Source organism: Trichoplusia ni, chromosome 13 (assembly GCF_003590095.1).
Source record: "Trichoplusia ni isolate ovarian cell line Hi5 chromosome 13, tn1, whole genome shotgun sequence".
Taxonomy (NCBI): Eukaryota; Metazoa; Arthropoda; class Insecta; order Lepidoptera; family Noctuidae; genus Trichoplusia; species Trichoplusia ni.
The window spans coordinates 9694182-9718239 of record NC_039490.1 but is presented as its reverse complement, the minus strand read 5'-3'; the positions used below and the strand labels follow the sequence as shown (position 1 = coordinate 9718239).

The 24058-nt window shown below is 35.1% G+C and overlaps 1 protein-coding gene across 1 annotated transcript; it reads right to left on the bottom strand.

Moving 5' to 3' along the window:
* Nucleotides 1-2557: 2557 nt before the first annotated feature.
* LOC113500157 (E3 ubiquitin-protein ligase RNF113A) lies at nucleotides 2558-6937 on the bottom strand. Its single transcript, XM_026880855.1, has 7 exons — nucleotides 6670-6937; nucleotides 5815-5963; nucleotides 5022-5174; nucleotides 4437-4564; nucleotides 3752-3813; nucleotides 3258-3429; nucleotides 2558-2757 (listed from the first exon to the last, which is right to left on the bottom strand). Exons 1-7 carry the CDS (start codon nucleotides 6764-6766, stop codon nucleotides 2577-2579), a joined length of 942 nt encoding a protein of 313 aa, XP_026736656.1. The 5' UTR covers nucleotides 6767-6937; the 3' UTR covers nucleotides 2558-2576.
* Nucleotides 6938-24058: the final 17121 nt, after the last annotated feature.

Genomic DNA, 24058 nt, shown 5'->3' with positions numbered 1-24058 from the left:
GCCTATGTTCAGCTGGGACAATGTAGCTTCTCAACAGTGAAATATTTTTTCAAATCGGTCCATTAGTTTCGAAGCCTTTTTGTGTGAAACAAACAAATCTTTCCTCTTTAGTTTAGATAAAATTATATTTTAAGACATAATCTTTTACTCGTGCATTTAACAATGGCGGGTATAATTAAACATCATTTTGATTGGTTATGCCTATAAATATAATTATCCTTAACTATGATTCATTTGTAGATGAAAATATGTAAATCCGGTCACCAGTCAAGTGCGAGCCGGATCGTGGCTCGGGTTCCGTACAAATAGGCTAAGGGAAAATAAATCGGTTAGGTGTATAATGTAATGTATGGTCATATTTGTCACTCAACTAATTTACACACAACAACCGCTGCTTACCCTCGATCATTACTTTTCGTTACAGAGAAGTGAGTGTTTCGCCCCATACTAAATTTTCAATTATTGTGTTTGATAAATGCTTAAATAGTGTCATTTTAATCATATTTTCATTCATTGGCCATTGTAAATAGCAGAATTGGGTTCCTGAAATACATCATTGATGAAACTTTCAACTGGCTACCACAGTTCATGAAATACAGACTACGGACGGACATTCAAAGCGATGTTGCATCAGTAATGGGGTGTCCGTTTTAACCCTTTGTTAACGGGACCCTAATAACTTTTTATTAATCTTATTTACACCGTAGTAATACATTGCGACACTAATTATAGATAAAAATATAGCTAATAAAAGTAGTTTTCGTTTGACTCAAACAAGTTCTTTTAGACTTCGGTACAGTTTTGTAAAGCGTACATTCTATATCATCCATCCACGTACCGACCGTGTCAAGTGTCGCTTAACCTATGATCGATCAACATAGTTGTATCTTAGAAGTAGAAGCTTGTATTAACACACTTTACTTGTAACTATCTATTAGATGCTAATATATAAAGCTGAAGAGTTTATTTAATTGTTTGTTTGAACGCGCTAATCTCAGGAACTACTGGATCAAATTAAAAAAATATTTTTGTGTTGAATAGACCATTCATCGAGGAAGGCTTTAGGCTATAAACCATCACGCTGCGACTAATAGGAGCGAAGATACAATGGAAAATGTGGAAAAAGCAGGGCAGATATAAATCATTACTTATATCTTCTAACCACGGGGACGAAGTCGCGGGCAACAGCTAGTGTAAGAATATATTGGAATCTTAATTAAAATACTAGCTTTTCCCGTTTCCTTGAGAATATAAGAGGATGTTAAATGAAGCCTTGACCCATCCCCTCAAGTATTTTCAATTAAAATATATATTTTTTACTAGCTGTTGCCCGCGACTTCGTCTGCGTGGTTAGACGATATAAGTTATGACTTTTTCTTCGCTCCTATTGGTCGCAGCGTGATGATATATAGCCTAAAACCTCCCTCGATTAATGGTATATTCAACACAAAAATATTTTTTCAATTTGAACCAGTAGTTTCTGAGATTAGCGCGCTCAAACAAACAAACAAACAATCAAACAAACAATTAGTATATACATAGTACATACATAGTATATAAATAGTAATTAGTATATATATAGTACAATTAGTATATAGATGCCAACGATATGTTCGCTACGTTTCATCGATTTTTAATTTCTCGCGCGGAGATTTTAATATTACGATAACTCATTACCTATTAACTTTTTTGGCGTAGTGTAAAAGGCAATTTTGTTCTATATTACATGTATAATATATCTAACTATCTATTTATTTGGATAAGGATTAATACTGTATTGTTAAAAAGAGGTTCGTAAATAACCCATAATTTTACTGTATTAAGAAAACACATAAAAATGGTTATTGTGGGTTATCCTTGGAAGATAGACATATACCACCGCGGACTTTTTTGTAGATCTATTAAAGAGGTACAAACCCGCCATACATTGTTTTGTTGTAACTCAAAAGGTTTTGGCAGCGTTCTCGATGAAAACTCTCGAATGGCTTAATTTTTTCCGACATGTTTAACTAATATCGTTGTAATAACGTCAGTTTACACAAAACCTAAACTTATTATACACTAAAACCTTCCTCAAGAATTGCTCTATCTATTGTCGAAAACCGCATAAAAATCCGTTCAGTACTTTTCTAGTTTATCGCGAACAGACAGACAGACAGACAGACGCGGCGGGGGACTTTGTTTTATAATATGTAAGGATAAGGATTACAAAAGCCGTCCGTTGACATTAAGAAACACACTAATAAATAAATTACCCCATCAGAATCGGTCTATCCATTCTTGAGTTATACACTGACCAACATTCATTTTTATTCCTACGTTTTTATACACTCAGATGTTTGTCGTTCCGGTTGGATTTTTGTGACTCTTCCCGATAAGCTAGCAGGGTAGTGAAATTTTCAGGGTAGCTTCAAACCCGATGACAATTCAATTTACAACTATAAAAACGCCTGGACCGATTTAGGTAAAACTTTCAAAGACGTGGTTATTTAGATTTTTTAAATCTTTTAATTCATATACATTTCCGAATCGGGTTATCTCCAAATAAAACCAACACTTCCAGATAACAATATTTATTAATCATCATCATCATCGTCATCATCATCACCGCTGTGTTCACCAGGGCGTGTCTTCAGCCGGCCTTGCAGTTGCGTGGCAGGGTTGAACACGCCGCTGGTCTGCGCGTTACATATGAAACAGCGAGTCGACTTCTTATAGTTGTCCAACGCACAGCGTTCGCAGAAATAGTGTTTGCATCTGGAAATTGTAATAGGAATAACATTAATTAAACATATTACACAACACTTTTTTCACGTTTTTTCCCACTTTTTTATAAACTCACTTTCTTGTTTGTTTGTCTTTAAGTTTATATGTCGTTCCGATTGGATTTTTGCAACTCATTTTTGAGGCACTTCCCGATAAGCTAGCAGGCTCAAATTTTCAGGGTAGCTTCAAACCCGATGACAATGCAATTTACAACTATAAAAACTGTCAAAATTTGACATTAAGAAACGAGAGTGTTTAGTTTTTTTTTTAAATAAATGCGGACATCATCACATACATTGTTTTGAACCCAAAGTAAGTTGCTAAAGCACTAGTGTTATGGAATTCAGATACAACGAAGGTACCACATACACCCAGACCCGAGATTATGTAGAAATGTGAATTTTTACATTGACACGACCGGGAATCGAGAACCCGGAACCTCAGAGCTAGCGATACCTTGAAACCGGTGCGTATGACACTATAGTACTCACTTAGTAACAACGGGGTCAGTGAAGCTACTCCTGCATATGAAGCACCTGAAGGGCAGTTCGTCGTCGCTGGAGACCTCGTAGTCGGAGTCCCCGGCGGCGGGCGCGGCCTCCTCCCGCTCCAGCTGCCAGCCGTGCTTGTAGTCCGAGCGGTCGTGCAGGAACTTGCACGAGTCTGCGGGGAATATCATACACATATACACGAGATAAAGAATGTAAACAGATTTTCAGGGGCTCAAAACATTTTTATTTGAATAAACTGTTATAAAGAACAAATTATCGTGCTCATCACATAAAAAATCGTGGGGTTCGAACCCACGACGTCACTAATCACAACTTATAGGCCAAGTTTGCCAGTCAAATTCTATATTCAATATAGGAATGTTATTTCAAAGATTGTTTTAGATCTTTTTCAACAATGAAATTTTTCAGCTCCGGTAAAACTGCCCACACCGTAAAAACTAAATAAAAAATTAATGAATTATAAGCGATCTCACCTCCGAAACCACAGAATCCAGTCTCCTTATAATCTTTACAGATATCCGGCTGGTAGTCCCATCTGAAAATATAATGCTTTTTTATTTATTTAGATCACCCTCAATCACAAGCAAAGCAGGTGGGTCACAGAGCGAAGAAAAAAATATAAATCTATAAATAAAAAATTATATATCCCTACTTATATGTATTATAAATGCGAAAGTAACTCTGTCTGTCTGTCTGTTATGCTTTCACGTCTAAACCACTAATTTAAATGAAATTTGGTACAGAGATAGAGTTAACCTTGAGAAAGAACATAGGTCAGTTTTTATCCCGGACTTTTAAAGGGTTCTGTAGGAAACGCGATATAACCGACATCGACGCGGGCGAAAAGCTAGTTATTTAATATGTTCCACAACTTTCACACAGCGCCATCTAAGTCTCAAACTTAACAAAGCTTGTATTATGAGTACAGAAAAAACTGACAAACATACTTATACATTTCTTAACATACATATTAAAGAAAAAAGACACCCAGAAACAAAACTATTGATTGTGCTGATTACAAAAAACATTTTCCTGGTTGGGAATCGAACCCACGACCTTTAGTATAGCAGTCAGGGCCATTAACCACTAGACCAACATTCTACTTGAATATAGGACAGAGATGACTAGATAAACAAGACCAATGTAATTATGTTTTACCTGACGGTAGCCCTTAAGTTAGCAGGGGCCCTAATAGGACCCTTTCTGACCAGACCCGAACTGGCGTTGCCAGCTGCCGTATCCCTCTTCTTGTAATACTGGGCATAGTTGTTCATACCACGATATAACTGGGAAAACACATCAAAATAAATATATAAATACCGGCTATGGTGACTGGACTGGTTTTAGTCATCTTAATGAAATTTAAGCTATATTCGCCTATAAATAAAAAAAAACCGATTGAAAAAATCTAACAACCCACGTTTTAAATGTCACTCCATAAAATTTTTATCAAAATCGGTCCAGCCCTTTCTGGTTGTAATTGCATCGACGTCGGGTTTGAAGCTACTAGTAGCCTAATTTGGCTAAATGACGTTTGATTTTGAGACAGACCTCTCTTAGACAACTCAAAAAGCCTTCCCTACGCGGGGATCAAACCATGGTTTATAATATTAGCCATGATTTTAACATTCAGAAGCAACAAATATTAAATGCGTTCTAAAGACCGCATTAATATATGTTGCTTATGACGACCGCATTGGCTGGTCGTCCGAAAATTACCCTTTTTCATTCATAAATTGTTACCTTATCGTCAGCCTGCCCCTCCAACTCCTCGTTAATTTTCTGCGCCTTCTCGAACAGCGCTTGCGCATCTCTGTCGTGTTCTGTGTCCATCTCGTAAGTGGCTGTAGCGTTCTCTCTCTGCTGTTGTACCGATAGAGTTGTACGCTGTTTGTCCTGGAAAGGTTGTGAAAAAGAGGTTTATATTTTGTAAATATAGGTTTTGAGCGTGAGATAGTATTAGTTTAGCAATCCACAGGATCATTAAAAAAAAAAAAATTAAGTAATTTATCTCTTTTAATTCTTTATTTGTATTCCCTTTTTTTATGATATCTTGCTTAGATATCAAGGTTTACTTCAGTTTATCTTTAAACAGGGAAACGAAGAAGGTAGCAAGAAGCGTCAGGTCCTAGTAGACTTAAATTCATTAAAGACTAAAGAAACACAAAATTGCAAGTAAACTATGGACATCCATCAAATTTATGATAGTACCAAGACAGCTTCACATCAACTTAGACTTTTAATATTTTTGATATGGCGGAAATTAAATTACATATCAGTCATAGTCATGGTGGATAGGCAGACAGATGGGCGAATAGACACAGACAGATGCATGGGCAGACGGCAAAGCCTTAATAATTGGGTTTCGATTTAATTAAGTGATATTTTTAACTCTCTAATTGTCATGGTAGACAGCAGATGAATGGGCAAATTGACACAGACAGATGCATGGGTAGACAGCAAAGCCTTAATAATAGAGTTTCGGTTTTACCCTTTTGACTATGCAACAAAACTTTACAAATAAATCACAAGGCACCTTTTCCTCATCACTGCTATCACTATTAACATCAATCTGTGTTTTGCTACTTTTGGGGCCAGCTGTTCGTTGTACATTGGGGTTTGCTTTCTGAGGTCTCTTCGTTGGTAGCACTACTGTCTGCTCATCAGATTCTGAACTGTTTTTCTCTGAAAGTATTGAAGATAAAGATTATTGTGTGACAAGTTTATTAATTCATCATCCTAGCCTTTTGCCCATCACGGGGTCGGCTTATAATCTAACCGGATTCAGCCATAGAACTGTAAGTAAAACAAACTGGTAATTTTCAGAAGTGTCCAAGTATCTATATCTATAATAAAACTTTTTAGGTTAGTTTCTAACTGTATTGCTAGAAAAAATATTGTTATTGTATCCATTACATGCTTCAGTACTAAGAAACATTGAGTAATAGCCATGGCAACTATTGTGCAATATAAAAGGGCTGATTCAATATTGCAATATTAAAGATTCATAATGTTGTAATATTTCAATAATAAAATAATTGCTTGTGCTATTGTTGAGGTAGTTTGTGGTGTCATAATATAAGGATTAATGGTTTAAGGGAAAGTCCTGCCAAACGCTAGATAAATGTAATGACACAGATTCTCTTAAAAATTTTACAAATGCAATGTAAATATTTACGTGTTTATCACAACTTTTGAGGTAGTTAAGACGCATGCTTTTTAGTTAAGAAGCTAAATGTAGCATTATAAAAGTTTAATGTTTAAAAACTCATGTATCAATGATTAAAGTTTGTATTTACGACTTCCATACTTAACCTCGAAAAATTCTACCCAATTAAAAACTTATTTAGAATCAGATTCTATTTTAAAATGTTTTTAAAGTGTATATTACCTTCTGAACTAGATGTTTTACGCCGTTTTCTTCCACCTTTAAGCTTAATATTGCGTTTTTTAAATGTCGTTGGTACTTCAACCTCCGCGTCCGACATTTTGTTATTTTAACTTAAATTTCACTACTTATACTAATTAGAAGCTAAGTTGTACTTATGAATATTGCTTTTTAGTTATTTTCTTATGTAAGACGAGGTAGTTTTTACTGTATGAACAATTAAAAAGAAAAATAAAGAAAATAATTTAACTGTTTACGGTCTTGTTTTGACATTTTCTTAACGTCAATCAAACATTTGGTGTCGAAGTTTTTGGTGATTTCGTTCGGAAATATGTGAAACGCAATTACTTTTGGCATATTTTAAAGTAATATTGTCGTTTTCACCTACCCTTTACTGCACATTTTTTTTTATTTACATACACAAATGAGTACTAGATTAATTAATTTATAAATGCATGTATGTATTGGTCTGAACCGATATAAGCTTTCTTTAGTTCAGGACTAGATGGCGCTGTGTGAGAGCTGTGGCATAATATTATTGTCTACTAAGGATTGTAGTCTAGCGGCTTTTTTCCGCATACTCCTTAGTTTTAAAGCTTGTAATAGGCCAACAGAACACAATACCTCTTAATAAAGACGATTTAATCTAGAAAATAATTATCTCAAAGTTCTAATTACAAAATTTTCTTTTATCTACGCAATTATAAAAAATTTACACTCGGATGATAGATAAATAAATAAGGTTGCAGAAATAGATGTGTTACATGGCCCATAATAATGGTGCTTGATAATATCTCAAGCAAAATGAAACCAACATTTATCAAGGAAGATAATCTAGAAAAAGAAACTAATGATAAAAAAAAATCATTGTATCATCGCTCCTATTAGTCGCAGCGTGATGGTATATAGCCTAAAACCTTTCTCGATGGTCAAGAAACAAAGATTTTTTCAATTTGAACCAGTAGTTCCTGAGATCAGAGCGTTCAAAAAAAAAACAAACAAACACACTCTTCAGCTTTATAAATTAGTATAGATAAGAAACCCTAAAAGAAATGTGTCAGTCAAATATGGTTGATCGAGTTACGTATCTAATAACCAGTCGAATTTATGCAATAAGATATTAATTTTAACTATTATATTTATAATTGAAATCTCTGAAAATAATGTTGTGAACATTTATAACAGATTTATGCAGTAACGTTCCGTTTTCGTCTTCGTTGATATCATATTGTTTTTGTATGTAAAACTGTAATTTGGTCTGAAAACCTTTTTATAATTCGCAAGTACGCCAGTTTCCTCACAACGACGTGATAGTTACTATTTAAAACGCATGAATGTGAAAACCTATTCGTGCATGCAGGGGTCAAACTGCTAGACTATCATTGCTATTTTTAATCTTTTCGTTGTAAAATGATTTTTTCTCCTGAATTAAATTATTTACACTCTTAAAAACAACATCAGGAACATATAAATATCCGCAAAAAATATCCAAACTTAGCGCCATTATTGGTACAAACATTTGCCACACACAATTACGACAAATATTTGTACCAACATGACATAAATTTAACTAATAAGGTCGAGCCCACTTCGCGTCACCAATTTAAGTGTTGGCGTGGTGACAGCAATATTTTTGCCTTTTACGTCATCTAGAATCGGAGTTATTATTCAAGATTTATCGGAACTTTTGATAAACAATATAACACTTGTTGTTTGTTATTTATAAAGATTGATGACGTACGTTTTGCGATAAACGTGCAAAATGGCGCCCGCTGTGGGGCCGGCGTATGTTGATACTTTCGTAGATTAAAATTTGTCGCAAGCAACTATCGCTTTAATTTAGTTTTCATGTTTAAATGTATTTCGATTAGTAATAAATACTGTTAAGATTAATTGTTTTTCAATGTTTTTTTTAATTTAAGTGGTTATGAATTAGATCTACTAATACCTCCGTAAAATATCTAGTTTTTCGCATTTATAGCGTTAGTTTTTATATGATTATTTCTATTTAGAAATAGATATACAGTAAAAATATACTCTGTATCATAATTTAACCTCCAAAAATCAATTTTTAGTAGCAAAAAATCATCAAATGACAGTTTTTATTTTAGACATTTGGTTATACCATACCCGTATCTATACTTTTTTAACAAGATGGCGTCGATTGTGACAAAGACAATTGATCATACCGCCTGTCACGTAATTGAGTACAGATAAAAATCTGATTTTTTTGATCAGGCATACGTGAGCGACAGCGAAAAATATTTACATTTTTAAGCCTTGGATAGTCGTCCACAATAAACTAACAAAACTGTGTCGAAGAGTTTTTTTTTCATTTTCAACCTATTTAGGTGAACCTATTTTGTTGATTCTTTTTAATTTAAGGTAGAAAAGTTTTAGGTCTTTAACTTGTAAGATTTGATTCCAGAATAAATTTACAAAATAATAGTGAAGATTTTTTATTGAAATTTAATAATATCTGGCTTATGCAATACAAATCAAATCTGTATAAAATTGATAATAAAATAATTACTAAATTATTCCTATCGAGAATCTAGGTACTAGTGACAATAAACTTAATAGGTATTTCCGTTAAATATTATCATCGTCTGGGATTTGCAACAGAAACGTGAATTTTATCACCCACGGTATTCAGTAATGATAGCCACGCAGTATAACCGTTGGACTTCTAAGCCAAAGGTCATAAGTTCGAATTAACGCACCAAAGTCTTTTCGAATTCATGTGCGTAAAGTAATTATCACTTGCTAGAAACGATGAAAGGAATCGTCTTGAGACTAAAACACCTGAGAATGTTTCAAAGGTGTCTTAAGCCACGTCAGAGGTCTACGGGCGGTTTAAACTCTGACACCAGGTTGTACATCAACCATACGGTACGAAGCAGTGGTGAGGAAGGTGTTGAGTATGGATGTGGATGGATATAGGGGGAGAGGACGACCAAGAAACGATGGATGGATTGTGTGAAAGACGATATGGCTGTAAAGAGTGTTTCTTGTGAGACGACGTCAGATAGAAAGGTATCGAAGAGGAAGACATGATGCGCCAACTTTAATAAAAAATTGGGATAAGGGCAGTCGAATGATGATGATGTAAGAGAGAGAAATGCCGTTCCATGCCACGTACAACATACTTTCGCAACTAAGCATTCTTTCAAGAGACAATTTTGGATCTAACTGTACATATTTTTATATCTAGTTATCTTAGATTGCCATCTTGATAATGTTCTGATTTTGTTAAACAGTATTTCCAATTGTTTTGTATTTTTCTAGATAATTGTTCTCGAAAGTCGAATGGATCGTTGACTTGAATGTGAATTGATAAAAGTTTTGTTTTTTTCATTCCTCTTATCTAAGGTCTGTCAATCGCATGGGGGACCTAACAAGCGGTTTTCTGCTCTCTATCTTTCTTTGAACGACAAGGCGTTTGATGCCCTGTTTGTCATGCCGAGAGATGCATCCGATCTGTTTATTATTACCTATTTAATATACTATGTTTACAATAATTTAACGGGATTCGCCGTCGCCTCTTAAAGTAATATTAGATATTGTCTCAAAATATATAAAATGATTTCAATTTGACTTAAGTAATTTTGTTTTTAATAAACGACTCCCGCAGTAAGGAATTTAATCATTGTGTCACGTGGGGTTTCGCAAACACACAATGACACAACTCACATGCACAAAGACACCCAGCTTGCAATGCTTGTCCTACGCGGGGATCGAACCCAAATGTTGATTTTGAGAACTTTTAGTTACAAATAGAAACTACAAACTAGCTTTTAGTAAGTACAAATTAGCACTTTTTGGATATCAACAGTAACCCAGACCCTTCACCGCTACCTAAGTGCTCTGGCTGTGAAGAAGAAACAGAGCAACAACCTCCACATCAGAATATATTACTTATACAATATTATATAAATAATTACTTATTTACCAGCGTGAAGTATTTTTCTTCGGGTTTGGTTGAATTTGAATTTCTGTTTCGAAAATGTAACTTTATAACTACTACGGTTGCCGCGTGGGCTGGTTCCATGTGAACCAGGGATAATCGTGGACTTGTTTGGGTAAGGCCTTTGCCCAGCATTGGCCTCGATAAAAAACAACTGAGGGCATTGCTGTTTGTCCGTCCTTCTGTCCTTCATTCCGTAAACAAATTGTATCTCATGAACCGCGATAGCAAGACAGTAAAAAAAAACCAGGTGATACTTCTGTTGCTATAACAAAAAATACTTAAAATAAGAGCAAGCTTAAGCAACGCAATTATTGATAATTATAATTAATTATGTCCAATAATAATTAAAAGAAATCGTTTCATAATTCTTTTCTAATATTAAAAACGTATTAAATAGACATTGTCTCCGCAGTTTTGAAACATGAAAATTTCACGATTTATATTAAATAGGAATTTCCCCAACGGACGTTCCTATAAAATGATTCTAAAAAGTTGTTGCGATTCACAAAAGTTTTCCAATGTCTTATCTGTCTGATAATAATTTTAAGATTGTTATAATAATGTCATATTAATTTACGGATAACTAATTAACAAAACGATAATTTATTCTAAAATACTGTAAAATATATTTCTTTGTTTTATGACGCATGTGGTGAGAAAGGTGTTGACTATGGATGTGGATGGATATAGGGGAAGAGGACGACCAAGGAAACGATGGATGGATTGTGTGAAAGACGATATGGCTGCAAATAGTGTTTCTTGTGAGATGACGTCAGATGGAAAGGTATGGACGAAGAAGACATGTTGCGCCGACCCCCAATAATAATTGGGATAAGGGTGCTTGAATGATGATGATGATATTTCGTTGTTTTAGTTCGCTGCGCTTCTGTCCGAGAAAATCCAGGAAACTGAAAATGGGAGTAGGATAGTCATGTCTCGTGAACGATGGGAAAAGTTCATTACTTTCGGGACTATAGAAGAAGGATATTGTGGCCGACATCAGTGCGGCGAAGGTGGCAAGATGATGTGGAGAAGACGTGGCCAGAAAACGCGGGAAATTACTACCCTGGAAAGAAATTACGAAACTAACTCAGGGGTGGCCGTCTTTTACCTTTTCTTTATCCAGTGGAAATCCTCAAGGTCTTCCTTCGCCCCGGGGAAGGCGAAGGGGTGTGCCGGACTCCTACCAGCTAAAACCACTGGAATGCTTCCCCGTTCCCTTTAATAGGGGCCAAGAGGGCTGTCGCAAACTACCGCGAACCCCGACAAGGGAGGGCTGTTTCTTGCCTAGCGAAACCCGCGTATAATATTCCACCTCAGACAGCAGCTAAGTCGTTATCAGGTATTTTTTACTCTGTGACAACTATGATATTGTAGTCAACAATTTCTACAATCACTATTTTGAAGTCATTTGAAATGTTATTAATTTACTTAATCATCGTGTTCATTTTAAATAAATTTAAATAGATAATCAATATAAAACATTCACAATAAATGCTAATTCACTATACATCTTCAATACATAATGACTTTCAATCGAAATTACAATTCTGTATACATACAAAATCACTTGTTCACCTATTTTGAACGCACGTCTTTTGAATAATTATTTTTCGGACGCCATCTTGTAAAACCGAAATGTCACATATCCCGCCATTTTGCGCGTACTTACGACATTTTAGATACTTAAAACGGAATATAGTATACTACTTTTAAAAGATTCTCGTTTAGATCTAAAAGGTAATAAGTTAATACATTTTAAGCGAAAGGATGAGACGTTTTTGTTTTTTAATTGTGTCGTTCCGGTTAAATAAATGGTATACTACTTTCCGCGCGGATTTGACTCGGACACAAAATGGCGTAAGTTCAAGTTAAGTTGTGCGAAAAATAATTTTTTTTCTTTTAAAGGAGTTTGATTTCGAAAGTGGTGGTTCAGGCTTTCGTTTACGAGTTCCCAATTTTTATTTTTGGAAATGTATTTTATTTTTGGTTATTCTATTGGTATGTGAACTTTCCCATAGTGAAGATCCTTGTTTTTTGCATCTTGAACGCTCAGGAACTTTTTAATTTGCTGGACTTTAATAGGATGTTTTAAACCTAAACATAAATTGTACTTGAAAGCAATGAGATGAAAAACTAGGGTCATAACAAAAAAATATATACCTTTTTACGAATTTGGTTATATAATAACAGGCTGTAGGTATCTCATTAACTTCTCACGTCACCTATCTCATCCAACACTCCCACGAACACTAGACAGTTAATTTTTTTACCTGTATTTATATTAAGTAAAACAAAACAGTTTTTAAGCAACTAGTCAGATTGCATATACCTAGTAAGTAAACATTTATATTTGCTATTTTTTTTTGGTCAGAGTAAGTCTCTTAAATAACCTTAGTGTCGCAAATTGTTTCCTAGGTACTTGACCATGCTTCCAGAAAATTCTAGAGTATTGTTTTAAATAGACGCTTCTTAAGCTAATGTGTTCTTTAATTGATAAGAGAAGGAACGTGACTGCCTGAACATTCTAGTTAAATCTACTTCTTAGCAGTGGATAGCTTTATTTGTACATGACCTAGTAAAACTGGATCGTCCCAGAATTACAGTATAAACAAATTATATATTGATACGGACTTGTTTGCAGAAGATAAGGCGGAGAAATGTGTGTATGATCTAAGAAAGTTGATATAATACCAGAATATAAATGTCCCACTTCTGGGCACAGGCCTCTACCCATATAGGGAAGGTTTGAGCATTGATCACCACGCTGAACTGCGGGCGATTTCAGTGTCCAATTATTAAATGATGTAACGGGTCGAGACTCGCGATCCCGCCGCTTCAGCTCATGATTAAGGATTCCGGTTGGGTCCGAAACTAGTCGGGCACTCCAGATGAATACTCGTGAGTAAATCGTTACATCATTTAATAATGAATCAGTCTTACGGTAGTTATTATAAAAATTCAGTGTCCAATATTTGGTATCCAGTTTTCCTCCATTTTTATATTTTTCTGCTATTAGTCTGTGTAATCTTAGCAGTCCAAAATCTTCGTGTACCAGGGCCAAGTGTTATCCTTCAGACAATCCTGCTGTCCCGATAGGAAACCAGGACACTTCAGATCTTTAAAGGTGTTTGAAGCCACGTCAGGATCCTAAGTGAATTTAAAGCTCTGACACCAGGTTTTATATCGACCATACGAAAAAAGTATGCAGTTTTTGTTTGACGAAAGTCTTTTTTGTCCATAATTTCTAGAAGACCATCTTCTGCGCCCCTTTTTTATTTTATATGTTGAAGTTGAAATCTATATCTCTGAAAATATTCCTATGCAAAGGTCCACAGTCTATTTATCATTACCAAATCATTTATCTTTTATCCTAATCGCTCCAGAGGATGCTTTTCAATTATTAGTTTAGACGATTTGCGTCTAGCAGCCATGCTAGCAATGAGGAATTAAAACCAGATTGATGAAGACATATTTTTATATTATTCTGTACATGACAGCACTTTTTAATACAGTAAAATGAGAGCTGTGATTAATCATAAGATAACGTATTCCTGATATCTGTATAAGAAAAAAAGCTATTACAAACATCGAGGTTAAGGCATGGTTGACACGGTCAAAAATAAGAAGGATGAGCAAATTGTTGTCCCTTCTTTGTAAGACTATTTACTCGACTCATATTTGTCAGGTTTTATGTAGATTACGTATTTATTATTTATAAATTCTTGTAGTAGACGAAGTAAACAAGATTGTATCTATCTAAGTATGTATTTCTGAGTTTACGAGAAAATAACAAGGACATGACTATTGCGATAGGTCTAACCTGTTTGCCTATTACATCAGTTAGGACTGGTTCTACGCTTCCTAATCAAAGCAACTGTTTCTTGGTAATACAAGCAAAATGATGACTTCTTAAATAAACTTTATTAATTACTGGAAGATGGTCGCAGCTTCGTACGCATAATGACAGACTTATGACAAAAATTTTGTAAAGCCCATTTACCCAAAAAGAAACGGATCGTAAAACAATATTTAAAAGCTAAGAAAAGAATTATCTAATCCAATATGAATATGAATAAATGCAGATAACATCACATACATTGTTCTGAACCCAAAGTACCTAAGTTGCTAAAGCACTTGTGTTATGGAATTCAGATAAAGAAGGTACCACAAACACCCAGACCCGAGACAATGTAGAAATGTGAATTTTTACATTGGCCCGACCGGGGATGGACGGAGCTATCGACACCTTGAAACCGGTGCGTACGCCAGTCGACCACGGAGGTCGTCAAATATATGGCGTGATTGTGGAAGCGAGCTTGCCCTGCAAGGCGTAGACTCTCTTTTACACAACTGTCTAAAATGTAGCTCTAATCATCAATCTCTAAGGAATTTAGTCCTTGTGTAGCAGACATAACAGAAACATATAAGACACATTTACAAAGACTTCCAGACTTAGAACAAGCATTCGTGGATCACACAAGCGGTTCTCCAACGCGGGATCGAAACCGCGGCACATCGCATTCAGTGGGTTCGGCGTGGTGACTCCAAACACTAGGCTATCCGTAAAGTCTTTTAAAATTGACAAAGTTTAGTTAATTTCTTATGCCCAAAAAATAAAAAATAGTAGATTAAAGGACCTAAAATACCCACGTTTTTAAATGTCACTCCATTCAAATTTTATCAAGATCGGTCCAGCAGTTCTTATAGTTGTAAATTTTATTTTCATTGGGTTTGAAGCTACTCTGAAAATATCAGCCTGCTAGCTTATCGGTAAGTGCCTCAAAATTGAGTTAGAAAAATCTAACCGGAACGACAAACAAACAAGAAAGTGAGTGTATAAAAAGGTGAGAAAAACGACTGTCCTCTATCTCATCAGTAAATATGGAAATCAATTCGAAAATATCGTATTAATAGCAATACATTGCTGTCAAAAATACATCACTTTTAAAACCAGAGCCGCTTGGATACTCAATGTATAATACACTGAACAATATTCACATCTCGTAAATGAACCGGTGATAGGAAAATTTGGTTTCCAACCTCGCCATAGCTACTACTATGACTAATATATAATAAATCTTGTTGATAACGGTCTAATCTAGTTTTTTATCAGCATAACCTTCGCGTGGGGCTATCTTTGCTGAAAGGATTTGCATGTAAAATTGATTTTAATTTGATTATCTGTGTACTTTTGCGCGGAAATTTTATGTATTGTTTTATAATGAATATCTATCTAAGGACTATCTTTGTCGTAACGAGTTCCTCCGTGTTTCGGAAGGCACGTTAAATTGTGAGTTATTCATACATTTTTGACAGTCGTTACGGGTAGTCAGAAGCTAGAAAGTCCAACAACCAGTCTAACCAAGGCGTATCGTGTTGCCCAGGTAACTGGGTTGAGGAGGTCAGATAGGCAGTCGCTCCTTGTTAAACACTGGTACTTATCTGAATCCGGTTAGACTGAAAGCCGACCTCAACATATTTGGGAAAAGGCTAGGATGATGACGATGATTTATGATGGATTTCTGTAGCCAAGATTTAGGGTTTAGCTAATAAGAGAGGTTAAGCGTAGCACGATGCGGCTGGTCTTGGATGGGTAGAAAGATGTGAACCGTCCGACAGCAGGCTGTATCTCATGAACCGAGATAGCTAGACAGTTAAAATGTTCTCAGTTGATATATTTCTGTTGCTTCTCCGTGGTTGCGAATGCCAATAAGGATTACCCCGCCAAAACAAAAAAAAAGGCAACAGTTGTTACAGTTGTAAATTTATTGGTGGGTAACAAATAGATTTGGGTACTACAGTTATTCACCCAACAAATCTGTTAATCTTTAGCCTATTTGGACGAAACCTGCTTTATCGGGACAAGATCATACTTCACCTATTTTCTTTATTAACACTACTCCCGCAATTAATTAATCCTTGTGTCGCAGAAGTCAAATACACATTAGATGAAGCATTCATAGACAGCGAAAATTACCTACACAGGGATGAACATAGATAAACTGTCATGCCTGAATCAATATTGATAAACTGAGGCATCAAGATAGCTGTCTTTAAGACATAAAGATTAAAAGATTATTTAGGTACTTTACCTTACTAAATCCGACATTCTTACGAATGATACCACGGGTGAAAGCTAGTCTAGATTTAAGCATATTTGTTGAAAAGTATGGATGTATGGATAATTGTTCCTCTTTCACGTAAAAACCACTGAACGGATTTAGACGAAACTTGGTAAACAGATAGTTTATAACCAGGATTAACACATAGAATTTTTAACTCGATTTTATGTTCCCTGGGATCCGTGGGCAACAGCTAGTCTAATCCTGACTAATATTATAAATGTGAAAGTGTGGATGTTTGTTACTCAATCACGTAAAAACGGCTGAACGGATTGAGATGAAATTTGGCATGTATATAACCTTCGATCTAGACAAGAAAATAGGCTACCTTTTATCCCGATGTCTTAAGTAGTTCCCGAGGGAAAATTGAAAATATGTGTAAAACAACAAAAACTTTTAACAAATATCTTTTAACCACGCGAATGAAATCGCGGGCAACAGCTAGTATATTTATAAATTACTGAACAGATATTAATAGTTCAAAGGATTTACTTTCATCATCCGATCGACCTCAGATGCAGAGGTCTTTAGTTAAAGATCACTTAAATACAGTAAATAACATGATTATGTTATTATTGAAGTATTTCATTTATCGTTACACTTATTTGCTTCAATAGTGTCGGCAGAAATGTAGGTAAAACAAAAATTCAGATTACATTTTGTCGTCACTTCTTAAGTTCTTTTTGGGTTGGATCCCATTTTAACGGTTCATCATCATCATCATCATCCACAGCCTTTGTCCTCCCACTGCTGGGCATAGGCCTCCCCTTTCTCGTGCCAATTTCTACGGTCCTGTGTTTTGACGGTTAATTGTAAGAATTTGTAACATTAGTATATGTATACTTTCTTAATAAAAATATTTGTCACAGCTATTTCACGTAAAACGAAAAAAGGAACGACAAAATCAGTTGAGATAACAAATATGAATAAAAACGTTGGATGAATTGAGAACCTCCTTTTTTGCAGTTGGTTGATAAACCCATTAAAGAACTGTTAGGCAGTATTTTAAAACTTCAAATTTTGAAAAAAAAAATGAATGATTCACAATTTATTGTTATTTAAATAAAAATAATATTTTATTTTAGCAAAATTTGCGTCGTGTTTTCGCAGACATTCCTCGAAACGTCATCTTTACAACAATATACCGTCATAATAATCATTATCTATGATTTAGAGCAACAAAAACATTGCTTAAACAAATTCGTGAAACTACGATTTACGCATATTAGAGGTATTTGTTGATACAAATGTCTTATCATAAACATTATTATTCGCAAAACATGAGATGGTTATTAAATTATTACGAACTTAGAAAAATAAGTTTCTAATCTATATTGATAAGAAAACAAATGGCTTTATCTAAATATATCAATTAACGAAAATATCTAAATATTTGTACATATTAGCTCGTGGCTAAAATTGCACAAGTTGATCGATCACACGTTAAGCTACGCTTGATACAGTCGGCCTGAGGATTGGTGACTATCTGTCATAACGAGTTCCTCAGTGCTTCGGAAGGCACGTTAAATTGTGAGTCTTGGTTGTTATTAGTGCATCTTTGTCAATCGTTACAGGTTAGTCAAAAGCTAGCAAGTCTGACAACCACTCTGACTAAAGGGGTGTCGTGTTGCCCAGGTAACTGGGTTGAGGAGGTCAGATAAGCAGTCGCTCCTTGTAAAACACTGGTAGTCGACCGAAACGTGGTTGGGAAAGGCTAAAACAGGAAGGAAATTTGTCGCAAATTTCCTCATGATGTCTTCCATCACCGTTCTTATCAAGTAATAACTTAACTACACGGACAGCGGAGTGGTTGAGGTCACTACGCCACGTGCCGGGGGTTTGATATCCACGTCGGACAAGCGTTTATGTCTTGTCCTGAGTCTGGATGTCTATGACTTAAATGATCGTGAAACCGCCCGCGACACAAGGATTAAAATACTTAACGAAATAGTCGTTTAAAGAAAATATGTACTTGGTAATACGTAACTGAATTCCAAAGACAATTCCTGGCTTCCAACGCCATCATAGTTGGTTAAATGGTTATAAGAGACTATTGTTTTCAATTTCTTTTTAAATTCCATTAACAGTCCTGTGTTTTAAATTTGATTGGGCTTTGTTTAATTAAAACAAGATTTATAAACGGCTGCGGTGACACCATACGTGTGTTAACTCCTAAGTGACTGTGATGTTATGGGAGTTGTCTTCAGGAACTTGAAGATATCTTCAACAAGAATTATGCAAGAGATGTGAAGTATAGTCTTGTGGTATTAACGTTTTACTGCTTATTCAAAGGTATAAGGTTCGATTTTTCACGTACAAATGTCTGTTCGAATATCAATAATATTATAAATGCGAAAGTAACTCTGTCTGTTTGTTTCCACGTCTAAACCACTGAACCGATTTTAATGAAATTTGGTACAGAGATAGAGTTGGTCTTGAGAAAGAACATAGGATAGTTTTTATCCCGGACTTTTGAAGAGTTGTCTTGGAAACGCGATATAACTGACCTCGACGCGGGCGAAGCCGCGGGTGAAAAGCTAGTATGTGTTATAATATATTGATAGTTGAGTGGTTGAGGTCACGAAGATAATCCTAAAACCGAGAATTTGTGTGATCAAATGCTTGTCCTGAATCTGGGTGTCTTTGTGTATGTGACTTGAATGTTTGTGACACCCCTGCGCCACAACGATTAAATTACTTAAAAAAATGTATTTCCTATTGCTTAAAAATTATGAAAGAAAATATTGTGTAGACACGAGTACATCAAATAATGTTTTAATATTCGTTTGAGGTTTAATAAATAAATAGGGATGATGACGTAGCATAAATCGTAAAAATCCATATAGTCACTTGGATATTTAAAAAAATTGACACGTGTTAATAAAAACAAGCTAATAATATTCGCCCACTGAATAATATCCATCAAAAATACTTCATTTTACTACTCATTAAGGACAATCAATAAATTATCAAGATTATTATCGCTGTTATTCATTATCTAAGATTACGAATCAAATTCAGCGCCTGCATTGGTTGCTAAGCGGCAAAAATACTTGCATTTATCAAGAAAAAGAAAATCAATCAATTCAATCTTCTAGAACCAAGATCAAATGCATGAAAATGACATTTAAGCATCCCAATTATAACAAGAAAAACATATCCAGGTTAAGCAACACTTGTTACGGTCATAAATGTGATGGGTGACCAATTTTGATTGTAATTTTTTTTTTCAACTATATTTAGAAAGAAGTCCTTTTCCAATTCGTGTGTATCTCGATTTTATGTTTCCGTGGGATCATTTTCGGATGTGTAGCGTGGATCGACTATTATATAGGGCGCCGGGCGGTATCATCATTGAACTATGCCTTTAAAAAAATATTTTTGCCGCCCAACCGATTTTTTACAAGCTTTTATTATCTATAGCCTATTTGTACAGAACCCTCGCTGTCAAATTTAAAAGTATCTTTGACTATGTCACTTTTGAAATATTGACACTGTCAGAATTTTCAGAAGTACTGTGACATTTTCAGACGCTCGTAAATAATTGTTAAAATTGCGTTTAAACAGCGATTGTGCATCTGTTATCTAGTTTGGAGTTCCTGTGATACCACTAAACGAAATAAGTCATGGAACGAGGATTAACCAAAGGCAAAGAAGTTCATATTTGCCGAAATTTGATTTGATAATGTTGGATAAGTTCTTGGTGTGAAACAAAAATTTCTGTTCAGCAGAATTTGGAAATGTAAAAGCTATGTTCGTAAGTATCATTCTTCTTTTAATGGTGCCTATAAATAGTGAAGGTTATCGATCAGGTTTGCGAAGTAATCTTCTTTGTCACTAGCTATAATATCATTAAAAATCTACACATAAAACTTCACGACCTCCGTGGTCGAGTGGCGTATGCACTGGTTTCAAGGTGTCGTTAGCTCTGACGTCCCGGGTTCGATCCCCGGTCGGATTAATGTAAAAATTCACATTTCTATCTCTGTCTGGGTCTTTGTGGTACCTTCGTTGTATCTGAATTCCATAACACAATTGCTTTAGCAACTTACTTCAGAACAATGTATGTGATGTTGTCCGCATTTATATTTATTTATTTATAAAACAAGGTGTCCTAGCAAACGTTGTTTTGCCAAATAAATGAGTTCTAAAGAAAGAAAAATATATAACGGAAATATGAAAAAACATATTATTAAAAATATATTTATCTCAAACTTTTCAAATAAAATTTCGTACACCGTGACACGAGAATTTTATATATTAGATAGTGATCCGCCAATCATGGACAATATAAGACTTGTACTACGATGAGGCTTGGATGTCTGTCCATATGACCATCCAAATAATAAACTGAAAATCGCGGTAAGGTTAAGGTGATTAGATTACTGTGCGGCATGCGTTGACGGTTCAATCCCCGCGACACGAAGAAGTTCCTTACTTTGGGAGTCGCTTTTTTACTGGTCTCCTTAAGCCTTTTTGCTGTTCAGTTTTAAATGAGTAACCTAAAATAGAATCAACATAATTTTCATCTTTTATTACCAGTTAATGTTATCTGTTGTCACAAAATTAATTCCTGTAAATTTCTGACTAACACCATTAAGATTTAGGGGAATACCTGAAACTTGTATATTTCAGTGTAATATTGAGGCAATCTATTGCAACCGGGTGATGTAAGGTTTGTTAAATTGAATATAATTATTTAATATGTTGTGTATTACATGTTTCTTTAAAAGATGATTTCTTTTAGCAGACGCTCTTGTATTTTCCCTAGTTTTTATACACTCACTTTTCTAGTTTGTTTGACGTTTCGGTTGGATTTTTGCAACATTTCGTGGCATTTACCGATAAGCTAGCTGTAATTTTTGGGGTAGCTTCAAACCTAATGGCAATGCAATTTACAACAATAAAAAATGGTGCACTGATTTGATAAAAATCTAATGGATTGACATTTAAAAACGAGTGTTTTGTAGATTTTTTAAGTATATTAATTTTATATTTTTAAGCCTTCTTAGACTTTCTAGCCTCTGACTACCTGTAACGATTGTCAAAGATGCATGAATAACAGCCGAGACCCACAATTTACGTGAGACCCACAATTTAACAAATTTGATGGCATTCACCCGTCATTATCAGCAATCACAGCCCATTTTTGGAGATAGTCCTCTGCCAAAATATGCCAGAACTTCCTAAGGGCTGACAACAACAGGACGAAGTCAAGTTATTTACGTGGAAAAGAGACACCATTACCTACATATATACGTCCGTCCCTTTTTCACAGCAACACCAGCTAGGTACATCAGATTTGATACGAGAAAAAACCAAGTCTGTATCTCGTGGTATTCAGAACAATCAATTTAAGACTTAAAGCCTTTACGTTTAAGGTTTGTTTTAAAAAATACAGCCCTTTTGTCAGATGTCCCCTTATCATTATGGAGTTGACAATTGATTTTGGACCCTACCCCTTGAACAGTAAGATATGTTTTAGAAAATTTTGCTCTTTTGAGATAGTTATACCAACAATTCTCGTTACCAACTGGTTTCTTGCCATTTACAAATCTTTTCTTGTTACGATAGCATTGGGTACAGGTTGGCTGAGTTAGCAGATTCTAGATTGATTTTAAATATTATGAACTTCCCGAAGACAAACCGGTTAAAACGAGTCGGATTAATGACATCGATGGTTCCGTACAAAATGGCTGAAAAAAGAATAGAATTTAGCAAAAGAAATTGGGCATCCGTCAACCACAGGACCAAGTCTGTCGCCTCAGTAAAATAGATTACTGGAAATTGGGTCTCCCTTTCGATTCAAATTCAGGTTCAAAATGGTGGAAATCCTAGAGATGGATATTTGTTACTTTTTCACGCGAAAACCACTGAACTGATTTGGATGAAATTTGGTAGACGGATAGTTTATAACTTGGAGTAAGACATAGGATAGTTTTTATTTCAATTTTACGTACTAGTCGGATAATTTTCGTCATTTTCCCGGTCAACTAGCATAAGTATACTACAATATCCTAATTAATTATAGTTTCGCTTCACATTTTGTATTTACCGTTGTTTTGTTTTGATAGTTCCACTTTATTGTAATTGTTGTGTAAGGACAAGGAACTGTTACATTGTATCGACTCGATTCACTAGTGATGTACCATCGATTAATATTCGATTTCATTTTTTTGTACATTCGGCGTTAAACGTAGTGTTAAAGTTTTATTACCATCCTTGCCTTTACCCAACTATGCTGGGGTCGGCTTCCAGTCTAAGCGGATGCAGCTAAGTACCAGTGTTTTACAAGGAGCGACTGCCTATCTGCCCTCCTCAACCCAGTTACCTGGGCAACACGATACCCCTTAGTTAGACTAGTTGTGGCTGTGAATGTTTGACGTTTCTAAATAAACTATCTTTTATAGATATGGCTAGTAGTAAGTGTAGTATCTATATCTATACTTATATATAAAGCTGAAGAGTTTGTTTGTTTGAACGCGCTAATCTCTGGAACTACTGGTCCAAATTGAAAAAATATTTTTGTGTTGAATAGACCGTTCATCGAGGAAGGCTTTAGGCTATAAACCATCACGTTGCAACTAATAGGAGCGAAAATACAATGGAAAATGTGAAAAAACCAGGGCAGGTACAAATCATAACTTATATCTTCTACCCACGGGGACGAAGGCGCGGGCAACAGCTAGTTATGTCATATATTGTCAGCTCATGATTAAGGACTCCGGTTGCGTCTAAAACTAGTCGGGTAACCCCGATAAATACGCGGGTAAAACGTTGCATCATTTAGGTTCATATAAATTCTTTCAAAAGATCCACAGTTCATCATTTTCACAAACTAACAAAATTATTTTTTTTATAACCTAGATAGTAGGTATAGACTTTATTTTAGGTACCATTTCAATAACGTATTAAAGTCACAAATCGTAATAGAAGTGTTAGCAATTTAATTAATTAATGGAGATTAAAAAAGAATAACATTCTCCTACGATAAGCTGACTATAACTTATCATAAAAGAAATAAACAAATGGCAATAAAAAACATCAACAAGAATATTCGAACCGCATTATAACCGACTTTTATTGGAAGTCGTCTAAAAATGAGTCAAAAAATATTCGGCGAAAAGAATACAAAATAAACCTATTTTCTGAATTCCCATTAAAATTTTATCAAAATCGGTTCAGCCGTTTTTGTAGTTGTGAATTGCATTGTCATCGGGATTGAAGCTCCCCTGACAATTTCAGCCTGCTAGCTTATCGGGAAGTGCCTCAAAATTGAGTTGCAAAAATCCAACCG